Source organism: Podarcis tiliguerta, assembly GCF_965153285.1.
Source record: "Podarcis tiliguerta genome assembly, chromosome: 8".
NCBI classification, from domain to species: domain Eukaryota; kingdom Metazoa; phylum Chordata; class Lepidosauria; order Squamata; family Lacertidae; genus Podarcis; species Podarcis tiliguerta.
The window spans coordinates 32,737,134-32,761,154 of record NC_139541.1 but is presented as its reverse complement, the minus strand read 5'-3'; the positions used below and the strand labels follow the sequence as shown (position 1 = coordinate 32,761,154).

Below are 24,021 nucleotides of genomic sequence, written 5' to 3'. Positions count from 1 at the left end.
CTTCTCTCAGTACAATTATGTTTGATGTAGTGAGGACACCCTCTTGACAGTGTCACATTTGCTAGGGATTTGATACATGGCAGCCTCAGAGAGGGTATTCTCGATAGACACTCTGATTGTGGAACTGTCTTGCCCCTCAAATATGGTTGAACCATGCCTTACAAGCTCTAGACACCAAGAGAAGACCTACTTATTCACCCAGGCTTAGTTGAATCTCTGATAGTGCACTATGTAAATGGTTATTTGTCAGTGTACATGCTGATTTTCTCTTACTGTTGATTGGGAGATAGATGCTAAGATTTGTTGTGTTTTAAAATCTTGAGTTTGGATTATTTTAAAATGAAAAGCTGATTGCAAAATTTATAAAAACAAGTAAAATAATAAAATATCAGACAAGGATGTTTTGATGAATTTTATCATTTTGTATTTTGAAAATGCTCACTTCTGTTGACTCAGAATATTGTTACATTTTACAGAATAGCTTGGTTATTGACACTCCTAGAATTAGGAAGCAAACAAGGCCTTTCAGTTCTACAAAGGATGAACTTGCTGAGCTATCTGACATTGAAAGCGAAGGGGATGATAAACCAAAACTTCGGAGGCCTTGTGACCGCTCCAATGGATATGGAAGAACAGAATGTTTTAGGGTGGAAAAAAACTTGCTAGTTTATGGGTAAAAATGTTTTTGGTTTCTTTGCTGTAAAGAGAGACAAAAATATAAATAATAAAATTATTATTATTTCTTAAATTTCATTTTCTGTATGTATGGTGTCCTACTTTACACTTGCTATTGTACCAGATTCCAGCAGTTTAGTAGTGATGCTACAGTACAGTTACAATGTAGTATTTTGTGGCAATAGACATAATGACCAAAGTGCTTACTTATTGATCAGCAGACCTTAGGATCAGGCCATGTCGCTTTTTCTATTTCGGTCATGTAAAACATACATATAATGTTACTATAGTTCTTCTCATAAAGAACTGTAGTAACAAAATGTGCCATAACATACGTGTAATAGAATAGTAGTTATAATAGCAAAGAGAAAATCTCCCTGTGGATATGTTAAATATTTTATAGATACAGAAAAACCTGTGAGGGACCAAACTAATGCTCACAGACTCACAGATTTGCATAAAACTAGTGGCTTTCCCTATTAGCTTGCAGGATGATAAGGGGAGAAAACCTTAGATTCTCAAAGCAACACAAAAGGGGAAAGTGTTAATGCATTAGAATTATAAAATATATTTTTACCTCTTAACACTTTGCAGCAAAACATTCTACAAGTAGTCTTAAAGACGCCATTTTTGTTTAAAATGTTAAACTCCAGTGTTAATCTCTAAACAGGTGGGGCCGTTGGAGAGAGATTTTATCACATGGGCGATTCAAGAGACAATTGAACGAACAGGATGTAGAGATAATCTGCCGAGCCCTTCTAGCATATTGCCTTGTCCATTACAGAGGAGATGAAAAAATAAAAAGTTTTATATGGGACCTTATTACACCAACGGAGGATGGGCAAACTCGAGAGCTACAGAATCACCTAGGTAAGAATCTGTAAGAGGACTATTTTTTGACATGCTTGTGTTGAAATTAAAGACTCCTCAAAAGTACTGAAGCATGATACACCTTGTGAAATAAAATGGGTGAAGATACAAATGCATGTATTCTTCTTCTAATTTCCTATTTTGTGGCTTTGGGGAGAAAAACAGTTGGTGGAGACCATTTTGAATGCACTAATGTATGGGAAGGGTTAAATGACCCACTCCATCTGAAACCGCAGCTGCTTTACCTTGGGGAACGTTGAGAGTAATCATGGTATTTTATTACATGTAGGTCTACCCTCTTTTGTCATTTAGCATTACTGTTTGAATTATCTACACTTGCGATGTTAAGGGAAAACAGATAGTATTCTCTGTCTTCCTGAAACAAGGAAGTTCTGTCATACCATGCAGTTGTTACATTGTATTTTCCTATGTTGCATAGGTTTGTCAGCTCCTGTCCCCAGGGGCCGAAAAGGAAAAAAAGTTAAAACTCAGGCCAGCACTTTTGATATTCATAAAGCAGAATGGCTTCGAAAGTATAATCCAGAGCATTTGTTGCAAGATGATGGATATAAAAAACACATAAAACATCACTGCAACAAGTAAGTAGCAATATAAACACATGATTTAAAGTTTGTCTCCTTGATGTACAAGTAACACCTTCATACTAAATGCTAATAATCTTTATTAATGTTAACAAGTGAGGTGCTATGGATTACAAAACTAGCATAATTGTAGTAGCCATGTTGTAAACTAGTCTCTATATTTGTACAGTGGTTACACCTTGTGCAGATGCCAAAAGTTGGAAGGGAGGAGGAGCAGACAGGAAGAGAGAACCTGTACATTTTGGCAGGAGCTCTCCCTACTCCTGCGAAACAAAAATTTGTGTGGGATTTGCAGGGAATGTCACCCTCCTTTGCCTTCCTCCAAATCACAAATTGTTTGGGCCTGACAGATGTGCATACGAATTGTTCTCATGTTGCCAGAAACTGTTGGCAGCAAACATGCTGCGGCAAGCCCTTAGTTAGCTGGGACTAAGCATTAGGCCCAAAGCATCAAGGTCATTAGGTATGGAGAAGGTGTGGGGGACTACTTTTACGGACTCATAACCATTAAAATGTTAACAGGTATGTGGAGTGATGAAACTGGCTTCAAAATACACTTGGAAAATTTAAGGTTTTGTCTTAAATTTGTTGATAATAATGCTGAGCATGTTTCCTATATATTTCAAAATAGTAGCTTGTTGAACTAAAATACACTTTGCCCGTGGCTGAAGAATTAATTGTCTTCTGTGTGTTTATGTTTAGGGTCTTACTTCGAGTTAGAATGTTGTATTACTTGAAGCAAGAAGTCATTGGTAATGAGTGCTCAAAAGTTTTTGATGGAGTTGAAGCCAGGTACACCATGTTGAGGCTCTTTCCTCTTTTCTCCTTAACTGTAAACTATAAACTGTAAACAACTTTGTTTCTCAGAATTCTTTAATTGAGTTGACTTAACACCAGCTTTCTGGTTAACTATTTCAGTGAAATTGATATTTGGGTCCCTGAGCCAGATCATTCTGAAGTGCCAGCGGAATGGTGGGATACAGAAGCAGATAAATCTCTCTTAATAGGAGTTTTTAAACATGGTAAGTGATAGGGATACTATTTGTTTCTTTTTCACATACAGGTTGCTTGTGTCTTGAAAGAATATTAATAAATATCTGTTTCTCAGGTTATGAAAAGTACAACACAATTAGAGCAGATGCAGCTCTATGCTTCTTGGAAAGAGTGGGAAAACCTGATGACAAGGCAGTCGCTGCAGAACAGAGAGCCAATGACTATATTGATGGGTATGATTTTTAAAAAAACACTATTTAAAGTGGATAAAAAGAAAGCTACTTCTCGTTGAATTGAGTATGAGAGAGTTAAATGTATTTTACAGTCCCATTGATTTTAGTAGGAAAATTAAATGCTTTGTTGTCTGGATTGCATCCAAAGGTTATACTAGGGTTTGTTGTTCTTGTTTTTTACAATAAATGTACAAAATGCTTTGACCCCAAACCAGTCAAATGTGGTCATAGCCCCAAAGGGTCATAGAGCTCTCTTTTCCCCTAAAGCTAACTTTTGCCTAGCATGAGCTTACAGGCCATGGGAATGAGAGAACTCTTTGTATGCCTCTCATATGCCCATATGGTCCTCCCATATGGTCCTTTTTCTGAGCATAACATACATGTAACAGCAGTGATTCTGCAGTACTGTACAGAAATTTGAGGTTATTAGAACCATTATTTATCGCTTGCAATGTTAAATCTGGAATGAGGAACCATGTTGCTGTACAACTCCCATGAACCCCTGCCAGTACGGCCAGTGATCAGGCATGATGGGAATTGCAGGCCTGCAACATCTGGGGGACCAGAGTGTCCTCCAGATGATAATTATCAGGATACATAGAACAAAACTTTGAATAAAAATGTCCAAGTAGTTAAAACCATAATACATATTCTTTGTAGCAAGTTTTTTCTTCTGCAAAATAATTTAAAATTTTCCAGTAGCTAAAACAATTGTATGAAAAAACACATACTTTACAAGCCTGTGCTGAATGTGTATTTTTCAGAGATGTAGAAGACCCAGAATATAAACCAGCCCCAGCAATGTTTAAAGATGACATGGAGGTAATGTGTTGTCAGTATTCTTTTTTTCAGTTACACCAAAACTTAATAGTTGATGAGACTGTCATATTTGCCATTGATTATAAACATTTATATTGGTTAAAACAGTAGTTTTTTAAATTAGTTTCTTGGCAACTTTTCAATTAAACTATAAGGATTTTTTTTCTATGGAGAGATTTTGAGCCTCTTAATTTAAAAATGAAGTTAAAATAATCCATATTAAGATGAGTTATTACTATTCTTAGAGTAGTCAGCCATCTGCAAGATGTGTGACTTGTGCTGTGTCTGAATCATGCCTCTGTTCATTCTGTTTTTTTTAATTAAAAAAATCTTTTTTAGGATGATATATCATCACCGGGGGATCTTATAATAACAGATGGAGGTAAAAAAAACACACCTCATGATCTTAAGATACTACAGTGAATACTCTTATTTGTATCACATTAGAGCGAACCTGTGTTTTTATGGTGGAAAAAACAGAATCACCAGGAAATTCTTATGTTCCTTAATTATAGATGGTCAGATGATTGAAGGGGACAAGCTTTATTGGCCAACTCAGTCTGCCTTAACTACACGCTTGCGCCGCCTAATAACAGCATATCAGCGTACTAGTAAGAACAGGCAAACCCAACAGATACAACCTGCATTTCCAGTCCAGGCCTGTGTGATGCAGAATCCATATGAAGAAGCTGCTTTAAATCCAAAAATGGCTGCCAAAATTGAAAGACAACAAAGGTCTGTACATGCTACGCTTACCAGGTTTAAAAAACTGATCACAAAAAACATTTTAACTATTTTCTAGTCAATCATTCTTTGTGCTTTTGGGGGAAAGTTACTTAATTGGAATTATTTTTCTTCTTGCTTTTCAATCTAGATGGACAAGAAGAGAAGAAGCTGATTTCTACAGAGTGGTTTCAACTTTTGGTGTAGTGTTTGATCCTGACAGAGGCCAATTTGACTGGACGAAGTTTCGAGCCATGGCTAGGCTACATAAGAAAACAGATGAGAGTTTAGAAAAATACTTGTATGCATTTATGGCCATGTGCAGGAGAGTCTGCCGCCTGCCTTCAAAAGATGGTGGGTTACTTGCTTATTTTTTCCTTTATGAAAAATAAACAGGCAGCAAAGGTTACAACAATTTTTTAATTTAAAAAGCTAAACCAAATTGTTCTTTGCATGAAGCAGGAGAAAAACAATATATACAAACGGTTTCCCCCAGCATGTAAGAATAGCAGTCTTTATGTGGACAGAACTCTATTGTATAAGGTGACTATTGTATAAGGTGATTATTGACTAGACAAAAATCCATCAGACTACGGAATTTTATTGCATTTGTATATTGGGTAGTCAAAATTCTCAGCACAATTTCCTCAAGCAGAAAGCAACAGATACATGTCTGTGGAGAAGGAATTCTGCAGCTTAGCAACTGCCACAGAAAATGCCTTCTCCTGAGCAGCTATTCCCTAAACTTTTGAGGGTGTTGAAACTATCAAGAACCCCCCACCCTGAGAGAGGCTGAAGGCAGGGAGGCAGTCTTTTGGATATTTGGTGCTGAAGGTATTTGAGATTTTAAATGCTAATGTGAGTACCTTGAATTGATCCTGGAAACTAATTGGCAACTAGTGACACTGTTTTAGAACAGGGGTTATGTGAGTTCTAAATGGAACCTCAGCCGGTATTTGAGCTGCAACTCTTTGAACCAGTTGAAGTTTCCCAGTCATCTTCAGGGTCAGCCCCAATTAGAGTATGTTACAATAATCAAATCTGGTAGTGACCAGAGCATGGGGTATAGTTTCCAAGTAATCTCTGACCTAAAAAGGTAGTAGCTGATCAACCAAAAGTTATATTAATACTTAATATTACGTTAGACATTGTAACCTCCTAAAGAGTGCTGTTATTTTAAAAGTTTAATTATAATTCCTGTTCTTCGAGTTGCTGATTCTTGTGTGTGTTTCCTGTGCAGAACTTGTGGATCCCAATATTTTCATCCAGCCAATTACAGAAGAGCGTGCCTCTCGAACCTTGTATCGCATTGAACTTCTCAGGAAGGTGCGAGAACAAGCTGTCCGTCATCCACAGATATTTGAGCGATTAAAACTTTGTCAGCTTAATCCAGATTTGCCAGTTTGGTGGGAATGTGGGACTCATGACTGGGATTTACTGATTGGAGCTGCAAAGCATGGGGTTAGCCGAACAGACTACCACATCCTTCGTGATCCTGAACTTTCATTTATGTCAGCACAGAGGAACTACAGTCAAAGTAAAGTAGCACTTCCAATAACTCCTACACCACTTTTGCATCAGTATCAGATGGTGTTGTCTGCATCTCCTCTTGCACCTCAGGCAAGGCTGCTAGATATTAAAGGGAACGCACTTGAGGATACAAAAGTTAAGAATGAAAACCATAAAGAAGATCCACATTCTTCCGGGGAGGAATCCATATCTACTGAGGATATGCGAACGGGAGTAAAGACTGAACCTTTGAGCCCAAATAATGGCACACCAGCTCATGCTACAGACCAGAAACCTGTTGTAAAGGCAGAGAGTGACAGGCGTATGGTTGCTGCAAGGACAGAACCCCTAACTCCTAACACTGCTTCCAAAAAACAGAGACCTAACAAGAGAGGATCAGAATCAAGCTCCGATTCAGACTCTGATTCAGATAGATCAACCTGTTCTTCCAGATCATCTTCATCTTCATCCTCCTCTTCATCCTCTTGCTCACGTTCCAGATCAGGATCCAGTTCCTCATCTTCTTCATCTTGTTCTTCAGCATCATCGTCATCTTCATCATCCTCTTCCTCCTCCTCCTCATCCTCATCCTCTTCATCAGAAGAAAGTGACAGTGATGAAGAAGAATCACAGAAGAGACGTAAGTGCTGTTTCGCTCATTTTCACATTCAAAAGGCTAAATAAGGGCTAATTTGCTTTAAATTTGTGCTGGGAGAAGGTTGACGTAAGCCCCTTTCCCCTTAATATAGCATGTAAATAAATATTTTGAATTGTAGGAAACTGGACTATGGGGGTGCCATATAATGCTGTAATCACAAACAGGCTAGAAAAATATTCTTGCTCTGTGAAAAGTAGAAATGTGGCTTCATGAATTGCAACAGCTGTTTCTGAAAGTTAAATTAGAACATATTTTTAGCTTTTCCCCCATATTTGATTTATTTTTTAAAAAATTAGTAATGCGACTACAATAATGGCCTAGCCATTCATATTTGATTTTATGTAAATACATAATATGTATTTGATATGCTAACTTCCTTTGCTGTGCATAAAATTAATTTGCAAGGGGTTTTTTGGGGGTGGGGGGGAATACGAACATGAGTTTGACCAAACTGTGGGAGGCAGTGGAAGACAGGAGTGCCTGGTGTGCTCTGGTCCATGGGGTCACGAAGAGTCGGACACGACTAAACGACTAAACAACAACAACTGGATCTTAGTATAAGATCTCAGTAAAAGTATGGTTTATGCTTTTCTAAAGAGAATATATAGTATACACACTGTTTGGGCTTTATGATTGAATTATTACACTAAACCTCTAAGCTATTCAAAGTAAAATTCCCCATGTATTTTGTAAACAACATCAAGATTATGGACAGCTGTAGTTGCTGTTTTGGAATTCTAATGTCTCATATATATAAATCATATGTTCATAAATTTACAAGGCAAACACATACATAAGTATATAAACCACATGTCTGAAATAGCACAGGAGAGCAATCCTGAAACCATTTTGACTCTCCCAAATTGACCTCAAATATTTCTCTGCAGTGAGGAAGGAAATGGGAAAGCCTCCCCATTGTCTGTTTGCTCAAATCCTGTCTTAAGGGCATATTTGTGTATGAATAGGGTGAGCCTGCGACCTATATTTAGGAACGAAGTATTTACCATCACAAAAGAATGACCAGGCTGTCCAGGTAGAAGAATCAGTGGCCATTATTAGGTATCCTTACAAACAGGAATTTTGTTGGAGACCGCCTCCTTCTGTAATGTATTTATGATGTTTTGGGGGTGGTCTCTGGCTACAGGGTGGACAACTTCAAAAGTCTATATAAGGGCTTCCGCACCATTGTTCTGAGTCCCTCCTGTCTCCTGTGTGTGGTAGTGAGCACCCTGTTGCAATAGTTAATAAAGATCAGGCTTACTAGCTTCCTTGCTTATCGATATTCTCTGGTTGGCCTCTGTTATTTTTTCTTTCCAAGAACTCTATACTTAAGGACTCTATATGGGCTCTTGGCTACCCCATAAGGGAAAAGGAGGAGTTTTTTCTTTTAACATTGCATTTGCATATTCTAGAGTGGTGAATGAAACCAACTTTTGCTAGCATTCACTACTACAGTGTTGACGCAAAAAAAATGTAAGACAGGATTCAGAGGCTATAAGGTCTATTCAGATATTATTTCTTCCTATGGTTATCTCCAGAGAAGAGCTGGGCTTAGAAATTCAGGCCAAGCAGCTATTAGCTTGGTATCATGCTTTGCAGCCTAGAATGAAGCACTAGATAATTGATAGAATCAGTTTATTTTGTTCTCTTGGGTTTCTAGCTTTCCATTGTTCCTGTGCTCATTGCTGTGCACTTGGTTTATCAATTTCTTGAGGGTTAAAATTATTGCCCATCAAATTTACCTAGTTATAATATTTTCTGTCTAAAGTTATGGCAGTAAATTGTTCATACCATGATAATCTCATGTCTTGATTTTCAGTGTAATGGCACTTTGGAACTATTGTCGTAGCAGTTCTCAGCAGTTCTGTTCCTCAGAGTCTTGAAATGATGGTTTGTAAAGAGCAACCTGTACACTAGTCCGCCTGTATCTCATGCACAGTTGTCCCACAATGGCCTCTGATTGATGCTGTACTGTTTGTGTACAATCCAGACTGTGAGAGCAGTGGGCAATAGTGGCGCTAAGAAGTAATTTCTATTATAAGATATGATCTAGACTAAGATCTAAAATGTTTGATTTTAAAAAAATAAAAATCTTTATTTTACTATTATAGATGTTTGCATACTTGCATAGTATTCAAGGATCCTGATTAAGATGTCTCAGTTTTCTTCCTTTTTGACATCCAGAAGGCCTGGATGATAAAATACTCTCTTTTGGCCATAGAAGCAATCCAAGTTTTCTCAGGATAAAAGCTATCAAGTGATATCAAATGTTAGTCATACTGAGAGTAGACCTATTGAAATCACTTGGGTCTACCCTGAATATGACTAACGTTTAATATCACCATTTGTATATCAAATCATTATGTGTTGCAGAAATAGGGTATCCATTATTGGAAGTTTTATGCTCTAATAACCTAAAATTGTTTCCCTCAGCAGAAGGAACGCCTCTTTTGAAAGCATATGATGAAGAGAGTGTAGCTTCCCTAAGCACTGTGCAGGATGAAACCCAGGACAGTTTTCAAATGAATAATGGAACACCAAATTCTAACTGTATCTTACAAGGTGGATATATGTTGGCTGCTTCCTACTGGCCAAAGGTAAGTTAGTAAGGCTGGATCTAAACACATCAAAGAAGTGTTTCAGTTTAAAACGTAAATTTAAACAGGGAAAACAGGTAAAGAAAAACTGGACTCCACATCGCCATTTCATATACATGGCATATAAATCACTTTTTCTTTTACCAGTCTAGCAGAGTCCTAAGACTACATGTATATAAATCTATATAAATTTCCTTCCCAAAAATACTGAATTTGCTAATTCATTTTCTTCAAACTTCTGAATTTGAGAAGTATATAAATTTGGGCTTCAGTTACTTCCTGACATGGCTGGGAAGAAGTGGTTATTTTATCATTCAGTATCAGAGATGCCCACTGTGCTCCTTTCACTGGCATTTTTTCCCCTCTATAATTGGAAGCATTAATACTACTGTGTTCTTGCCTCTTGGACCGGCCACTTCATCTATAATTTCTCCAGCATATGGTGATTCTTTTAGAAGATATGTGATATGGGAATAAATATTCCCCTCAGTCACATGCTGGTGACACACTGCTCTTTGCCCAGCCACTCAGTTATGCCAGAGATCCAGTTGTCTGCCACCAAATGTTCACTTTCACTATCAGTGCTAGAAGAGCTTAACCATATGACTTCATTCTAGAAGCTGCAGTCAATTTTCCTGCCTAAAAGGAAAGGGGGGAGGAGACACAAGAATCTGTTATTGCATCCTGTTCAGAAAAAGCCTTCTGACTATTGGCCTGTTCAGACCTGTTTTTTTCCCAAGCACTGCCCCCAGCATTTCTGTTCTCTGGAAGTAACTATAACACTTTGCTGTGGACAGGCTTCCGCCCCCGTCCCCCAACAGTCACATCAATCCTGAACAGTGATACTAGCCTGAGTGGAATTTAAAACATGGTTTGTGCATCAGTAGAGATTATTGAAGGAAGTATTATTATCCTTCTTATGTACAAAGCAAAAGAAATCATAATGCCAAATTATGTCCACAATCAGAAGAAAAATATTTGTTAAGTGATAGATCAAAACTCTCCTGATGATCCTGCAGCCTTGCCACATTTTGTTGGTTGTTTATTAATTGCTCAGATTAATTTAGCAAGTTGTTTTAACTGTTGAGATAGAAAAGTAGGCTATTAACTGCCTTCTGTTCCTTCTAGGATCGGGTTATGATTAACCGTCTGGATAGTATTTGTCAAACAATATTGAAAGGTAAATGGCCTTCGGCACGGAGAAGTTACGACAGCAATACCGTGGCTTCATTTTATACCACCAAGCTTTTAGACAGCCCGGGTGCCGCTGCAGAGTACAGTGAGCCCAGTGTACCAACACCTCCAAGTGCAGATGTTAAAGAAGAAAATGATCAGTCACCACAGATGTCAAAGGTGAAGAAGCATGTACGGGAAAAGGAGTTTACAGTGAAAATCAATGACGTATGTTTATTTTTATCGCCCTAGGACCTGATTGCGATTGCGGTGTGCAGCATGCTTTACCTACAAGTGGCTGCCTGCTCTCAATCTTATTTCCTTCACACACACATTTATGGGTATTTTGGGATAAATTTCTATGGGGCATCCCCCCTTAAAAAAAAAAAATCAGAATTGATCAACAAATGACAACAATTCTTGGACTTTTGAAGCCTTGCTGGTGGGATGCTTTCTCATATAGCCTTTCTTCTGCTGTCTTTAGTGCTGAAGGTGCTTTCCAGAGTGTCTAGCTCTTCTGAACTCAGTCTTGAATGTCTGAAAACAGGAACTTCCAGATATCCAGTTTTTAAATGCCGTTGGTGAACAAATCAGAACTATTATTCACATACTCAGAATTCCTTAGGTTCTTATGCTAAAAGTTAATAGTAATACATACTAATGAATACAAACCCTTTATAATAATTAACTTGATATCCGCAAATTTATGTTTTAATACATACTTATTTATAAAAGTATTCAGTTGCAGTCATTACTGTACCTGACTAAAGACTGCCAGTTACTTAGATGCGTGTGTGAGAGAAGATCAGTTCTTCTTGAAATTGCAAATGAAGATCTTAAACTATTTCATTGGTTTGTTCTTCCCAAAGAAATGTGCTAACCCTCATGTTTGTTTAACAGGAAGGGGGTTTGAAATTAATTTTTCAGAAGCAGGGGCTTTCTCAGAAAAGACCATTTGAAAGTGAAGATGGTACATTAGGACAGCAGCAATACCTTGCCAGGCTACAGGAACTCCAGAATGCTTCAGAGACCAGCCTTGCCAATTTCCCAAAGTCTTTGCCAGAGTTGGGTAAGCATTGTGTGAAAGCCAGTGTTTAATGCCAAAAGGTTTGCTACTTAGATATTGTATTAATAATTTTTGGATTGCCATTCCAAGTTGTTTAACTGTCTGTCACCTAGTTTTACTAATGTGATAAGCTTGGTTCTGTGCTGTGACACTTCATACAGCAGGTGGGTGCTCAGGTGGGTGCTATGTCATTCACAAAAGTGTTCCCTGCAGATATTAAATTGGTATGTCAGCAAGAGAAAAGACCAGACTAGAATCTCTCTCCATGGCTCTCTAACAAGGAATGTTATGAAGTATCATTCAATTGAGTCCCCGTTTGCAGTATGGTGGTACAGTTTGAAGAGATTGTTTTGTAGCTCCTTACAACCCTTTCTGTTCTTAACTTCCCTGAACAATTTAGTGTTATCAGTAAATGTGTCTACCTCAATTGCTTGTCCCTAACTCTGGAACATTTATGAACAAGTCTATTCTATCACTGCCATTGATGATTGCATAAGTGAAAGAATGCATACACTTCAAATAATTTGGATGATGTTCTTCTATCTAGAACCTAACTCAAATAAGTAAGAATGTTACAGCTGTACAAGGCTGAATAGCAACTCTTTTGAAGGAAGAGCTGTAGCATAAAGTAATGGTGATAAGTGAGCTGAGAAAATGCTGAGGTTTTCTTTGGCCTTGACAAGATATACTAGGCTACAATCTGTATGTTTGCAGGCCTATTATTCCCCGGTGTCAGGTTGTAATATTGGGGAGAAAAGAATATAGAGCCTATTGAAGTTGGGTACTTTGACATCAGTATTAATATGTATGCCACATAATCCTGGAGTGGTACAGCGGCGGGGCATATGCCCGTGCTGCCCAGGGTGGACGCGTTCCCGAGGGGGGCGGAGAACGCTCCCGAGGGGAGCGGGGCACGAAGGGTTTCCGAGGGGAGTGGGGCGCATGGAGCGGCACACATGCCCTGCAGCCAGGGGCAGAGTGAGCTGCCCATGGCGGACATTTGGCGCGCCTCCCCCCACGACTCCCAACCCTCCCCCAAGCTGTCAAAATGAAGGGGGAAGGGGAGAATGCCACCGGCAAAGTGTTGCAGCTCCCCCCCTTTTGCCGATGGCTCGGGGTAGTCTTGGGAGTCGCAGGTACGCGGCGCGTCAAATGTTACCTCCCTCAGTGAAGACACCCAGAGCAGTCCACCTCCACCACACACACCTTCCTCCACCCCTGGGGTACTGAACTAACTTTTCTTCAGTGCATGCCCAGATAAATTAATGAACCTTAGTCATGTTCTTAATTTGAATGGGCCTACTCAGAGTAAAACTCTGTCTCATAGATATTCTAGAACCTTTTTCTATAAATTCATTTTACTTTCAGTGACTTTTTTTGTTGCTGCTTTTACAGTTGTTCATATTCATTTGGGGGGAAAGTTTTTTGTTGCTGATTTTATGAAACTGTTAATTTGATTAGGAACTTCCAGTCAATCAACAGCTACTGCAAATGGAATAATAGTTGATGACCAGCCTGTAATGAAAAAGAGGAGAGGAAGGAGGAAGAATGTGGAAGGAGTAGATATACTGTTTATAAATAGAAACAAAGCACCTAACCACGTAAGCAGATGTGAATTGATATTTTAAATATACATGCTGTTCTGATGTAAATGTTATTAATTTGGAAGGCTTTAATGTCTTTAGATTGGCCAAATAGAAGCCCGTCTGCCAGCCTGCTTCAGTAGATTTCTTGTATTGTACTACTGGTATTAGCTTTGGCATTGATATTACAAAATGCATTGACATTCCCATCCAGCATCTTATTTAATCAGGTTCATATATTTTTGCAAGACAAAACTTTTTTAGCAGGGTTGACATCTTGAATCTGTAACTGTGGTGTTTGCTTTCCATTAAATATTTGTCTCTAGGTTTTCTTCATAGAATTATAGAATTGTAGAGTTGGAAAGGACCCCAAGGGTCATGCAGTCCAACCCTCTGCAATGCAGGAATCTCAGCTAGATTGTACATGACAGGTGGTCATCCAAACTCTGCTTTAAAACTTCCAGTGTTCTTCCTCATGTTTAATCAGAATTTAGTTTCTTATAACTTGAAGCCATTGGTTCAAGTCCTACCCTCTGGAGCAGGAGAAAACAAGCTTGCTCCATCTTCCTTTAGATACTTGAAGGTGGCTATCATCTCTGTCTCCTTTCATCTAAGCCAAGCATACCCAACTCCCTCAACCATTCCTCATAAGGCTTGGTTTCCAGACACTTTATAATTCTGGTTGCCCTCCTCTGCATTTGTTCCAGCTTGTCAATATCATTCTTAAATGGTGGTGCCCAGAACAACACATTACTCCAGGTGTGGTCTGACCAAGGCGGAATAGAGTAGTGCTATTACTGTACTTCCTTTGATTTGGACACTATACTTCTGTTGATGCAGCTCGAGTGAGAGCTCTTAGACTGCAATCAGCAATCTCCAATAAACTAAGTCAGGCATAGGCAAACTTGGCCCGCCAGATGTTTCGAGACTACAATTCCCATCATCCCTGACCACTGGTCCTGTTAGCAAGGGATAGTGGGAGTTGTAGTCCCAAAACATCTGGAGGGCCAAGTTTGCCTATGCCTGAACTAAGTAGAACAGTACTCATAACACTTTGTATTTCTGCAGGTTTGCCATAGCATTAATGTCCCTCAGGTTGCTCCAGGAATAAACCCAGCACTTCCATATGTACCATCCCACGGCGTGTGTGATGCAGAAAGCCCAGTTCCAGTTATTAACTTGAAAGATGGAACAAGACTTGCAGGCGATGATGCCCCTAAAAGAAAAGATTTGGAGAAATGGTTCAGTGAACATCCTGGCTATGTTGAAGATTTAGGAGCTTTTATTCCTGTAAGTATTTCCATTCATTCTAACTGTGCTGTGATATTTGAATATAGCAAGCAAATTCTGTGTAATATTCATCTTTTAATATAGGGTTGTAATTTTGAACACACTATGAGTACATATATGATAATTTTAGCATGGTTTGAGGCCATTTGAAAATATTGTGGTGTTTAATATAAAACTTAATGTGCAGCATATTTAAGAAGTAAAACCTTCGTTAAGTAGGTCCTTAAGCATAAATATGTTATTCATAAGCAGCTTGAATAATAGTGAGAGCTCATATATATATATATATATATATATATTTAATTCTGCTACCACAGAAAATGCAGCTTCATGAAGGAAGACCCAAACAAAAAAGGCACCGTTGTCGCAATCCTAATAAGCTGGATATTAATAGCCTTACTGGGGAAGAACGTGTTCAACTAATCAATAGAAGGAATGCTAGAAAGGTATTTATTTAACTTTTGTCATCCAGAGACATGCCAGCTTGGTGCCCAACCTCAAGGACCGCCTCTCCCTATATAAACCATCATAGACTCTGCTTTCATCATCAGAGGCCCTTCTTTGTGTGCCTCCTCCAGAGGGTGGCAACACAAGAATGGGCCTTCTCTGTAGTGGCTCCCCGTTTGTGGAATGCTCTCCCAAGGCAAAAACATTTCTCTTCAACCAGGCTTTTGGCTGATTAATATTCTGCAACCTTTTAAATGTGTCTGTGGGAAGAAAGAGTTATTTATTTTGCTGTTTTGTTTTAATTATTTACTTGTTTTTATCCTGTATTTTATTCTGTGAACTGCCCTTAGATCTTATGGTGAAGGGCGGTGTATAAATATAATAATAATAATAATGTGTCACCATAACTATTCTAGCACATACAGAAATGAGATAGCTTGTTAAGCTATGGGTGCAAACTGAATGTTGGATCCATGAAGTATACTGATAAATGTTTGATCCATTTTTGATCCTTACATTTCAGGTAGGAGGTGCTTTCGCTCCCCCACTGAAGGACCTGTGCAGATTCCTGAAAGAGAATTCTGAATATGGAGTAGCTCCTGAATGGGCAGATGTTGTAAAACAATCTGTGAGTACTAGAGGGAGTATCATTATTTTGTAGCTTTACTTACCAAAGAAAGCAGGTTAGCCCTAAAGCAGTGTGATCCCTGTTTTAAGCAGTTTAGAAACAACTAGGAAAATTTTGAGCCTTGAGACCACTCTTGCTTATTTGTATTGTTATGTGCCATGTACATTGAAGGCACTATATAAAGTAAAGTTCAAATGCTGTAAAAGGCAGCTTTTGCAAATGACTTTATTTGAATTATTTTTCTGGTTTCCAGCTAACATTCCTAACTATGCTATATCTATTCTACCATATTATTGGCTATGTTTGAAATTGATTTTAATACTTATTTTCTCAATTTAGCTACAGCATATTTTTAAGATGCAGAAATAGGTAGCTGCATTCAATAATGCAATAACCCAAGTTTCATTTTTTCCCCCTCTTAGGGATTTCTTCCTGAAAGCATGTTTGACCGTATTCTCACAGGGCCTGTTGTGCGAGAGGAAGTAAGCAGGAGAGGGAGAAGACCTAAAAGCGAGATTGCCAAGGCAGCTGCTGCTGCAGCAACAGCAGCAGCAAGCATACCGGTCAACCCTTTATTAGCTAATGGGCTGCTGCCAGGGGTGGATCTGTCTACTCTCCAGGCCTTACAGCAAAATCTGCAAAATTTTCAGTCACTGCAAGTGACAGCAGGCTTAATGGGAATGCCAACTAGTTTGAACACTGCTGGGGAGGCGAAAAACATGGCTGCTGTGTTTCCCATGCTGCTTTCAGGAATGGCTGGCTTACCAAATTTGCTAGGAATGGGAGGACTCCTCACAAAATCTACAGAATCTGCTTCCGAGGAAAAAAAGGGAAATGACTCAAGAGAGCCCGACGGGAAGAAAGAAAGGACAGAGAGCCAAAATGCACATAATGGTGGAGAAAACTCTGTGTCGGGTTCTCCTTCCACATCATCTGCTGCTGCTGCTGCAGCCGCCAGCCCCCTTGCTCTTAACCCCTTACTGTTGTCCAATATACTTTATCCAGGGATGCTTCTCACTCCAGGCCTTAATCTCCATATCCCAGCTTTGTCCCAATCCAATATTTTTGATGTACAGAACAATGAAAACAATGGCACAGGCACAGCCAAGCAAACAGAAGAAAAGGAGGAAAATTCTAGAGTTAAAGATCAAGAAGACAAAAGGGGAGCAGAGCCTAGCTCTCGCAATGAAAACAGCACAGATGAGGGTTCAGAGAAAGCCGATGCTTCCTCTGGGTCAGACAGTACATCGTCCTCGTCTGAGGATTCAGATTCTAGTGATGAAGACTGACCCCAAACTCTGCACTTAAATTATAAACTGATTTTGAATTTATTCTTGAATTATTTTGTTGTAAATAACCAGTGTTGAGTGAGTGCATCAATAATTTAATGACCGAACATTTCAGTATTTGTTTAGAAGTGCAAACTGCTTTCAAAGACGTTTTGCATGTAATATTTCTTGAAGTTCATAAGTTTCTGAACTTGTATGTACTATCAAATACACAATTGTGTAAAAAAAAAAAAGAATTACAGCAAAAGGCATTATAATTTTGTTTTGGGGGGTTAATTTTTAAAAATTGCTTAGTAAGAGCTGTATATTTAATATATTTGTAGTGAACACAAAATTCTTTATGCGCATTATTGATATAATTTGAATATAGTTTTACAGCCTCCTTGACACCTATAATTTACAGATCAAAACTCAGCAATAATTTGGGCAGCTAATGAATGTCATGAAAGCTGTAGAAACTACATCACCATCCATTGTTTTAATTACAAGAAAATGCTCTAGTGTTGTGATGCACTGCTGATGTTTCCAATTCAGGTACAACTCTGTTTTAAAAGAAAAGTTTCCCATTCAGCCAATTAGATTGGCTACTTGTTACCTCAGCTGAGTTAGTTTAGGAAGTTTACATTGGTTTCTCTACTTGTTTTCATATTCTGCTTTGCTTTTTAAAGGCATCCTGTGTATGTTAATTTTGCAAGGGAAATTACCATTACCAGTTGCACTCTTGTAATAATAGTCACAAAAATCCCTTTCTTACTTTCTTCGACACCATGGATACCTTTTTAATGTTAAGATTTTGCTCCTTCTACAGCCTTCATGTTGTTGAGGAGCTGTATCCACAAGCTGAAATAACTCAAAGTGCCACTTCAACACTGCATACTTCATGTTATAAGGATAAGGATTAGATCCTTGTGAAAATGGCTTGTTTGTTTTGTTTGTTTCTCTTTTGTGTATGTTTGTCATGTAAACTCCTGTAGTTACCAGTTAATAATGGTAAGAGGAAATGTAGTGATGTTTAAAAATACTCATATTTCTCTACAGGTTTGGATTTGACTATGTAGAATAATGTTACCCAAAATCAAAATTTAGGGTATCATCTATCTGTTAGTTGTAATAATGCTGAGTTGCCCAATAACTTAACTTTTAAAAAGCACTTTCAACAATGATGTGAGAAATGTGTTCCATGAAACCATGGTATGACAGTGCTTATAAAGCATCTGTTTGAATACAGATCCTTAGAACCTTGATGCATAAAATCAGATATATAATAGGATTCCTTGTTCTGCTGAAGCTGCTATTACTCTGACATGGTAGAATCACAGATTCACACCATACAGTGGAACTGAGGTGAAAAGGTGTGAGCTTGTATTAATTTCACTTGTGGTCCAAGAATAGGCAAGTTGAGTGAATGGGTAAAAAAATACTGATAATATAGTCAGTGACAAATCTTTTCAAAAGGAAATAATTTAGTATTTTGATACAGTTCTGTTGCTTGCTTGTACAGTAAACAAGACTGTGTTGTTTTTTACCAAGATCTTTACCAATAAAAATAAAGTTTGTACATGCAAAATTATTAACCCCTTTGACTAGAAAGCAGTATTACATGTAATTACAGTTATAAAAGTATCATTTGGATTGTGCTGGTTTACTGTATTTTCCCTCCCCGGAATAGTATGACTTGTTTGGCCCTTCAGTGTCTTAGCAATAGTCAAAACATGCCACAAGAAAAGGGGTAGCAATTATTCATCATGAAAGGATGTATTACATATTTAATATTTTGCCCTTTGTAATATAGCACTTTTATTTATCTTGTATGTATCCATGATATAGCCAAAGTTTTCCAAACACGGTTGTTGACTTAGTCAATGGAGTATTTCAACAATATCACTTTGCACCATACCCCTACGTACCTCCCCCCAAAAGAAATCCTAAACATAATTTTTAATAAATTTATGAAATAAAGTATTTTCCTAATTATGGTCAAGTGAATTTTACTTACCATTCTAGTGATATCTCTCTGTAATAAGGAAATTTTACAGTTTCAATGTGTGACTGAAAGATTTGAATATGAAGTAAAGGTGTGTTTTTTTTAATCAGCATCAGCTGAAAGGTGAGAAATATGTAGCTCTGTCGGCTAAACAATATGCAAGTGTGACTGCATAAAGTCAAGGGTTGTAAAGGAGCCTTTATTAGAATTACATTAATACTGAAATTTCAGTACAAAAGATATCCAATATGGTGAAGAAGTGTATGTTGGTAGTGACTAAAAAGAAATTTAGCTCTTATTGCCTTGTATTTCTATCCCTTGTTTCAGGCTTCATGATCCGTCTTAGTCCTGTTTTTCTTTTGGACATTTTGCAATATTTGCCAGTTGTGTTCTGTGTAGTCTGAATTTGCTTTCTTGTAGTTGAAAAAGCGTCTTAAAGTCATTTGTAATTTATTGAATTACTTTCTATGATGTTCTATAGAGCAAATGGAAGTTTAATTATTTTTTATTAAACATATTCTTTGACAACCCATGATGTTGGCCTCAATACATTAAAAATGCCTTTTAGTTATCACACAATGTAAAGCTTGGGCAGAAAGGAAACAGTTGTTACAGCAATATTGGAGGAGCTAAACATCTGCAGGTATTCAGTATTTAAAGAATTTGTGGTTACAGTTTTCTGCAATTCATATGAGCGGCTAATACTGAATGTGCAGGTAATATGAGCTGTCAAAATAGTTTTGTCTTGCCAGAGGTATTATATAGTCAGATTTTGTATTAAAACATAAAGAAATACTTTAAACTCAAAGGCTATAGTTTAGTGACCGGGTGAATGCTGAATACAAGAAAATGTTCTGCATCCTGCACTTGTCTTGGCAATTAGTGGTGGAATGTGCTTCTTCCCAAAGGTTCATTCAGTTATACTTTATCATTAGAGTATAATTTGAAGAACATTGTAGGATTGATGCAATACACAACTGCACCTTGGCATTTGCCAGTTACTGAAAATGCATAATCAAACTGATTTCATGGAACGAAAAGATGTGCATTAGGTCCAATCTGTGTTACAGCACATCATTAATTTTTGAACCTCATAAATTGGAGGACAGTGCTAGCTAATTTAAAATGTTCCTTAGGTTTATATGATTGAAATATAATAGATTTAATACAGCAGTGGCGTGGAGTTCTTTCCTTCAGCCAACGCTGGTTTTGCTACAATACCATGTTAGAAATGTCATATGGATACTGCATACTCTCAACCTCTAGAGTGAACTTTGTTTTGTTACCATATTTGATAGTGAATAATTTTATATAAAATATATTCTGCCATTTCCTATGGAAGTTGTAAAAATACAAATTAAGCAGTGCAGTGGGGAAATGGTTGTTGCTGACAGCCATTCTGTCAGCCATTCTGTATCCTAACACCCATGGTAGATTACTTTTGGCTAGGGGGTGCAGTGCAAAAAGAATCATATATCTGCAGTTGAAAGGGATCCCGGAGGTCATCTTCCAACCTCTTGCAATGCAGGAATTGCAGCCAAATAATCCCTGGCGGAGGTCATCCAGCACTGTTTAAAAACTCAAATGAAGGAGAATTCACCACCTTCCATGGTAATCTGTTCCACTATTGAACAGCTCTTACCATCAGAAAGCTTTTTTATAATGTTTAGTCAGAATTTCCTTCCTTGCAATTTGAATCCTTCGGTTCAGCTCCTACCCTCTGGAACTGCAGAAAATAAGCTTGCTTCAGCCTTTCAGGTATTTACAAACCATGGACAGTTGGTAGGCATGTGCTTATAGGAATTGTATAACATTTCTCATTTGTCTGAATATAAACATGGCAAATACTTTTAAATTTATAAACAAGGGCTTTTGTTGATTGTGGGCATGCCACCGATTAGAAAACAAGACGAGAAATGAAACAAGACTATACATGGCCCCTAAAAGAACACTAGGAGCCTGGTTCGAACTGTATGCTGATCAGTGGTTCTAGACCTTGTATCGCAAACCAATTTTTCTGTGGACGTATTTCATTTCAAATTTTAATTGCCACTCGGCTTCTTGCAGTCCACACCAGCATATAATACTTGGTGTATCTGGGCTGTTTTTCTATCCCATTCCCTTGAATCGCTGCTCCCACCCACCACACTACGTACTACCTTTATCCATGATAGGTATCCGCACCATATATTTTTTAAAAAAAAAAACCCAGGAACTGTGAAAAAGCAAACTACCGGTTTTATCCAGTCATTTTCTCTATTTTTTACAGCGGACAAAATTGAGGCCTGTGTCTTGTTGAGTGTTGGTGTGTCAATTTCGGTTTTCCAAAAGACCTCGCCGTGAAACTTAGCAAGAAAAAGCCTGATGTGATGTACTATGATTACAGTCCCCAACTAATTAAACACAGTTAGTGTCGAACGTGTAAGAGCCTATCATTTCTGAGGCAGCTGGCGATCAGCGGTAATCGGTTTCTTCCCTTTGCTATTGATAGGGATGAGGAAAATGACACATTACACGTTCCCCGCTTCGCCCCGCCCCTCACTGAGGCTGACGCTTTATGGGAATTGTAGTTCCCAGAAGAAACGAACGCTACCACTTCCGCTCCCCTCCCCGCCGCTCTTGACTTTTAAATCTCTTGCGCAGACAGCAGCACGCTGATTGGCTTCGCGTGGGCGCGCCCTTACCCAATGAGCAGAGCGGTGAGGGGCGGGGACGTGGGGGCGGTGAGGGAGACGAAGTGTTTAGATTCGAACGCCGCGGCAGTGGGAAGGAAGGGTCCAGCTCGGCATCGGCCTCTCTCTTTCCACCCAACCTTCGCTTCAAACGCACGAAAACAATCCGCTGCGCAGGCGCAGTCCGCCCCTGTGCGCGAGCCGCGGCTCTCGAGTTCGCCGGCGTTGTTGCGCGCGACCCTCGCCGCCTTCCGCTCTCCTCATCCTCTTCACGCCCGTCAGTGGCGATGCTGAGCGGAGACGAAGGAGAAGAGGAGGCAGCCGCGCCTGCCTCTGCCGGAGGGGGCGCTCCTTCGCCGACCCCCGTCGCCTCACCCCGAGCGACTACAGCGGCCGCAGAGGAGGCGGGGGCCGCCATAACCGACGCCCCCGTCCAAGAAGAAGGAGCAGCGGACGGCGATGAGGAGAAAAAGGACGACGACGAAGAGGAGGAGGAGGAGGAAGCGGCGGCGGCGGCGGCAGCAGCTGAGGCGGAGCGAGACACCCGGCAGCGCTACGAGGACCTGTGCAGCAGCCTCAACATGGACGAGCGCGCCCGAGCTGAGGCCTGGCTGAGCTACCAGAGCATGAGGAGGAATTACACCCTGGAGGTAGGGGGAGGGGCGCAGCGAAGGGGAGGGAGGGGTGCTGATTGGTGGGAGGGGCTTGGGTGAAAAGGGAGGGGCCTTTGCGAAGGGGCGTGGTCACAAAGCAGAACTTCATCTTGGCAGCAGGGGGCGGTTTTTGAGCAGGCAGGAACTCTGGGGAACTGAGTTCCCTTACTTTTATTAAATAATTTGGGGGTGGGGGGCTAGAACGGATATATACCCAATGCCTGAGCCAAAAAACCACCTATATCTGCAATCAGTTGTGACCATTTCCAGTCCAGATCATTGTCTGCTTGAGTTTGTCTTACATTTAGCCACTACCCGAGGTGGGGGGGGGGGTGGAAAGTGGCGTTGTGACTGGGCCCACAATAAACTAACTACAGGTAGCTAACTTCCCCCATGTTTTTTTCCAAGAAGAAAATTACTGCTTGGCAGAAAGAGCTTTGGCAGTGGGCTGGGCTTGTGGTGGAGGGGATTGGCCTTGACTTTGTAGAGGGCCAGAGTCCTGAAGCAGAAGTAAATCTAGATAGGATAATCTTAGACAGAGTTGGTGGGGCTTGTGGTAGAGGCAGTGAATTAGAAATAAACCTTAATTGGAGGGGCTTTGAGGGAAGGGGGTGTGTCCTTAGCTTGGATAGTGGGGTGGAGGCCATGAGGTAGAATTATATATCCCACCAGAAAGGGGCTTTGACAGAGGTAGAAGTTACCCAACGGTGTGGACACTATGGTCCTCCAACTTTGATCAGATCCAGCCAAAATGGCAGATGATTAGGGATGGTGATATTTATAGCTCACCAGCATCTCAAGGGCTGCAGGTTGTCTATTCCTGTTCCATTTACCACATGGCGGTGTGCCTGCTGTAATAATTTACCAGTCAAAATAGTCATCTGTAGTCAACCTCTTGGTTTTTAATTTCTAATCTTTTCATCTCCATCCCAGTCTTATGTAACATACGTGAATATGACACTTTTGTACCCTGTGTTAATTAATCGAGACATTTTATGAATTGCTCTGTAGAATCAGAGTAAAGGACCCCTGGACGGTTAAGTCCAGTCAAAGGTGACTATGGGGTGCAGTGCTCATCTTGCTTTTCAGGCTGAGAGAGTACTTCTCTGCAGAATGTGTATTTTGAAGTCGATTGAAAGGGATGTGAAAGTGTAGTAGTACAGCACTTGATACACTTGGAAACACACTTTAGGGATGATAAATGAAAACACATTTTCAGAATTATAAATTACATTAAAAAAATAAACAGAAATTTAACTTTGAAGTTGTTATTTGCAGAACTACTTTTGATAAATCTAATGCTTTCTCTGAAAAGATTATTACTTTTGGATATTATCAATTCATGCTTTTGAGAAATGTAATTAATTCAACAGTAGCCCTATATTTCCCACAACTGCTTTTATTTTAAAGTTCTATTCTCTGGTCTTTTCCTCACCTGTATATCGTTACAATTCTAGGCTGGATTTAAACCAGAACAACATTCAGCTGACACTGCTGACAGTGAGGGCTGCCTTTGCAAAACTAACAAGACTCTGTATACGAGAAATGTTGAAAATG

The 24,021-nt window shown here is 39.3% G+C and overlaps 2 protein-coding genes across 22 annotated transcripts in view; both read left to right on the top strand.

Annotated features, from left to right (window-relative positions):
* The window catches only part of CHD9 (chromodomain helicase DNA binding protein 9), a 73,552-nt gene extending 53,883 nt beyond the window's left edge, over positions 1-19,669 (top strand). For 5 of the 21 annotated variants that reach the window (XM_083451776.1, XM_083451787.1, XM_083451784.1 and 2 more), the window contains 19 exons: positions 477-673; positions 1,346-1,545; positions 1,985-2,144; positions 2,850-2,939; positions 3,066-3,169; positions 3,256-3,373; positions 4,138-4,195; positions 4,532-4,574; positions 4,708-4,927; positions 5,067-5,269; positions 6,156-7,064; positions 9,516-9,679; positions 10,808-11,080; positions 11,753-11,921; positions 13,380-13,519; positions 14,570-14,791; positions 15,109-15,237; positions 15,762-15,866; positions 16,289-19,669. In XM_083451776.1, the coding sequence (XP_083307902.1) occupies positions 477-673; positions 1,346-1,545; positions 1,985-2,144; positions 2,850-2,939; positions 3,066-3,169; positions 3,256-3,373; positions 4,138-4,195; positions 4,532-4,574; positions 4,708-4,927; positions 5,067-5,269; positions 6,156-7,064; positions 9,516-9,679; positions 10,808-11,080; positions 11,753-11,921; positions 13,380-13,519; positions 14,570-14,791; positions 15,109-15,237; positions 15,762-15,866; positions 16,289-17,155 (4,371 nt within the window). In that variant the 3' untranslated portion in view covers positions 17,156-19,669. The remainder of the gene's footprint in view (positions 1-476; positions 674-1,345; positions 1,546-1,984; positions 2,145-2,849; positions 2,940-3,065; positions 3,170-3,255; positions 3,374-4,137; positions 4,196-4,531; positions 4,575-4,707; positions 4,928-5,066; positions 5,270-6,155; positions 7,065-9,515; positions 9,680-10,807; positions 11,081-11,752; positions 11,922-13,379; positions 13,520-14,569; positions 14,792-15,108; positions 15,238-15,761; positions 15,867-16,288) is intronic. The other 16 variants (XM_083451795.1, XM_083451783.1, XM_083451789.1 and 13 more) reach the window with 11 other exon arrangements.
* A 2,097-nt stretch (positions 19,670-21,766) lies between these two features.
* RBL2 (RB transcriptional corepressor like 2) overlaps positions 21,767-24,021 on the top strand; it is a 34,554-nt gene continuing 32,299 nt past the window's right edge. Inside the window, exon 1 of the mRNA XM_083451825.1 lies at positions 21,767-22,461. Coding sequence (XP_083307951.1) covers positions 22,099-22,461 — 363 coding nt within the window. The 5' untranslated portion in view covers positions 21,767-22,098. The remainder of the gene's footprint in view (positions 22,462-24,021) is intronic.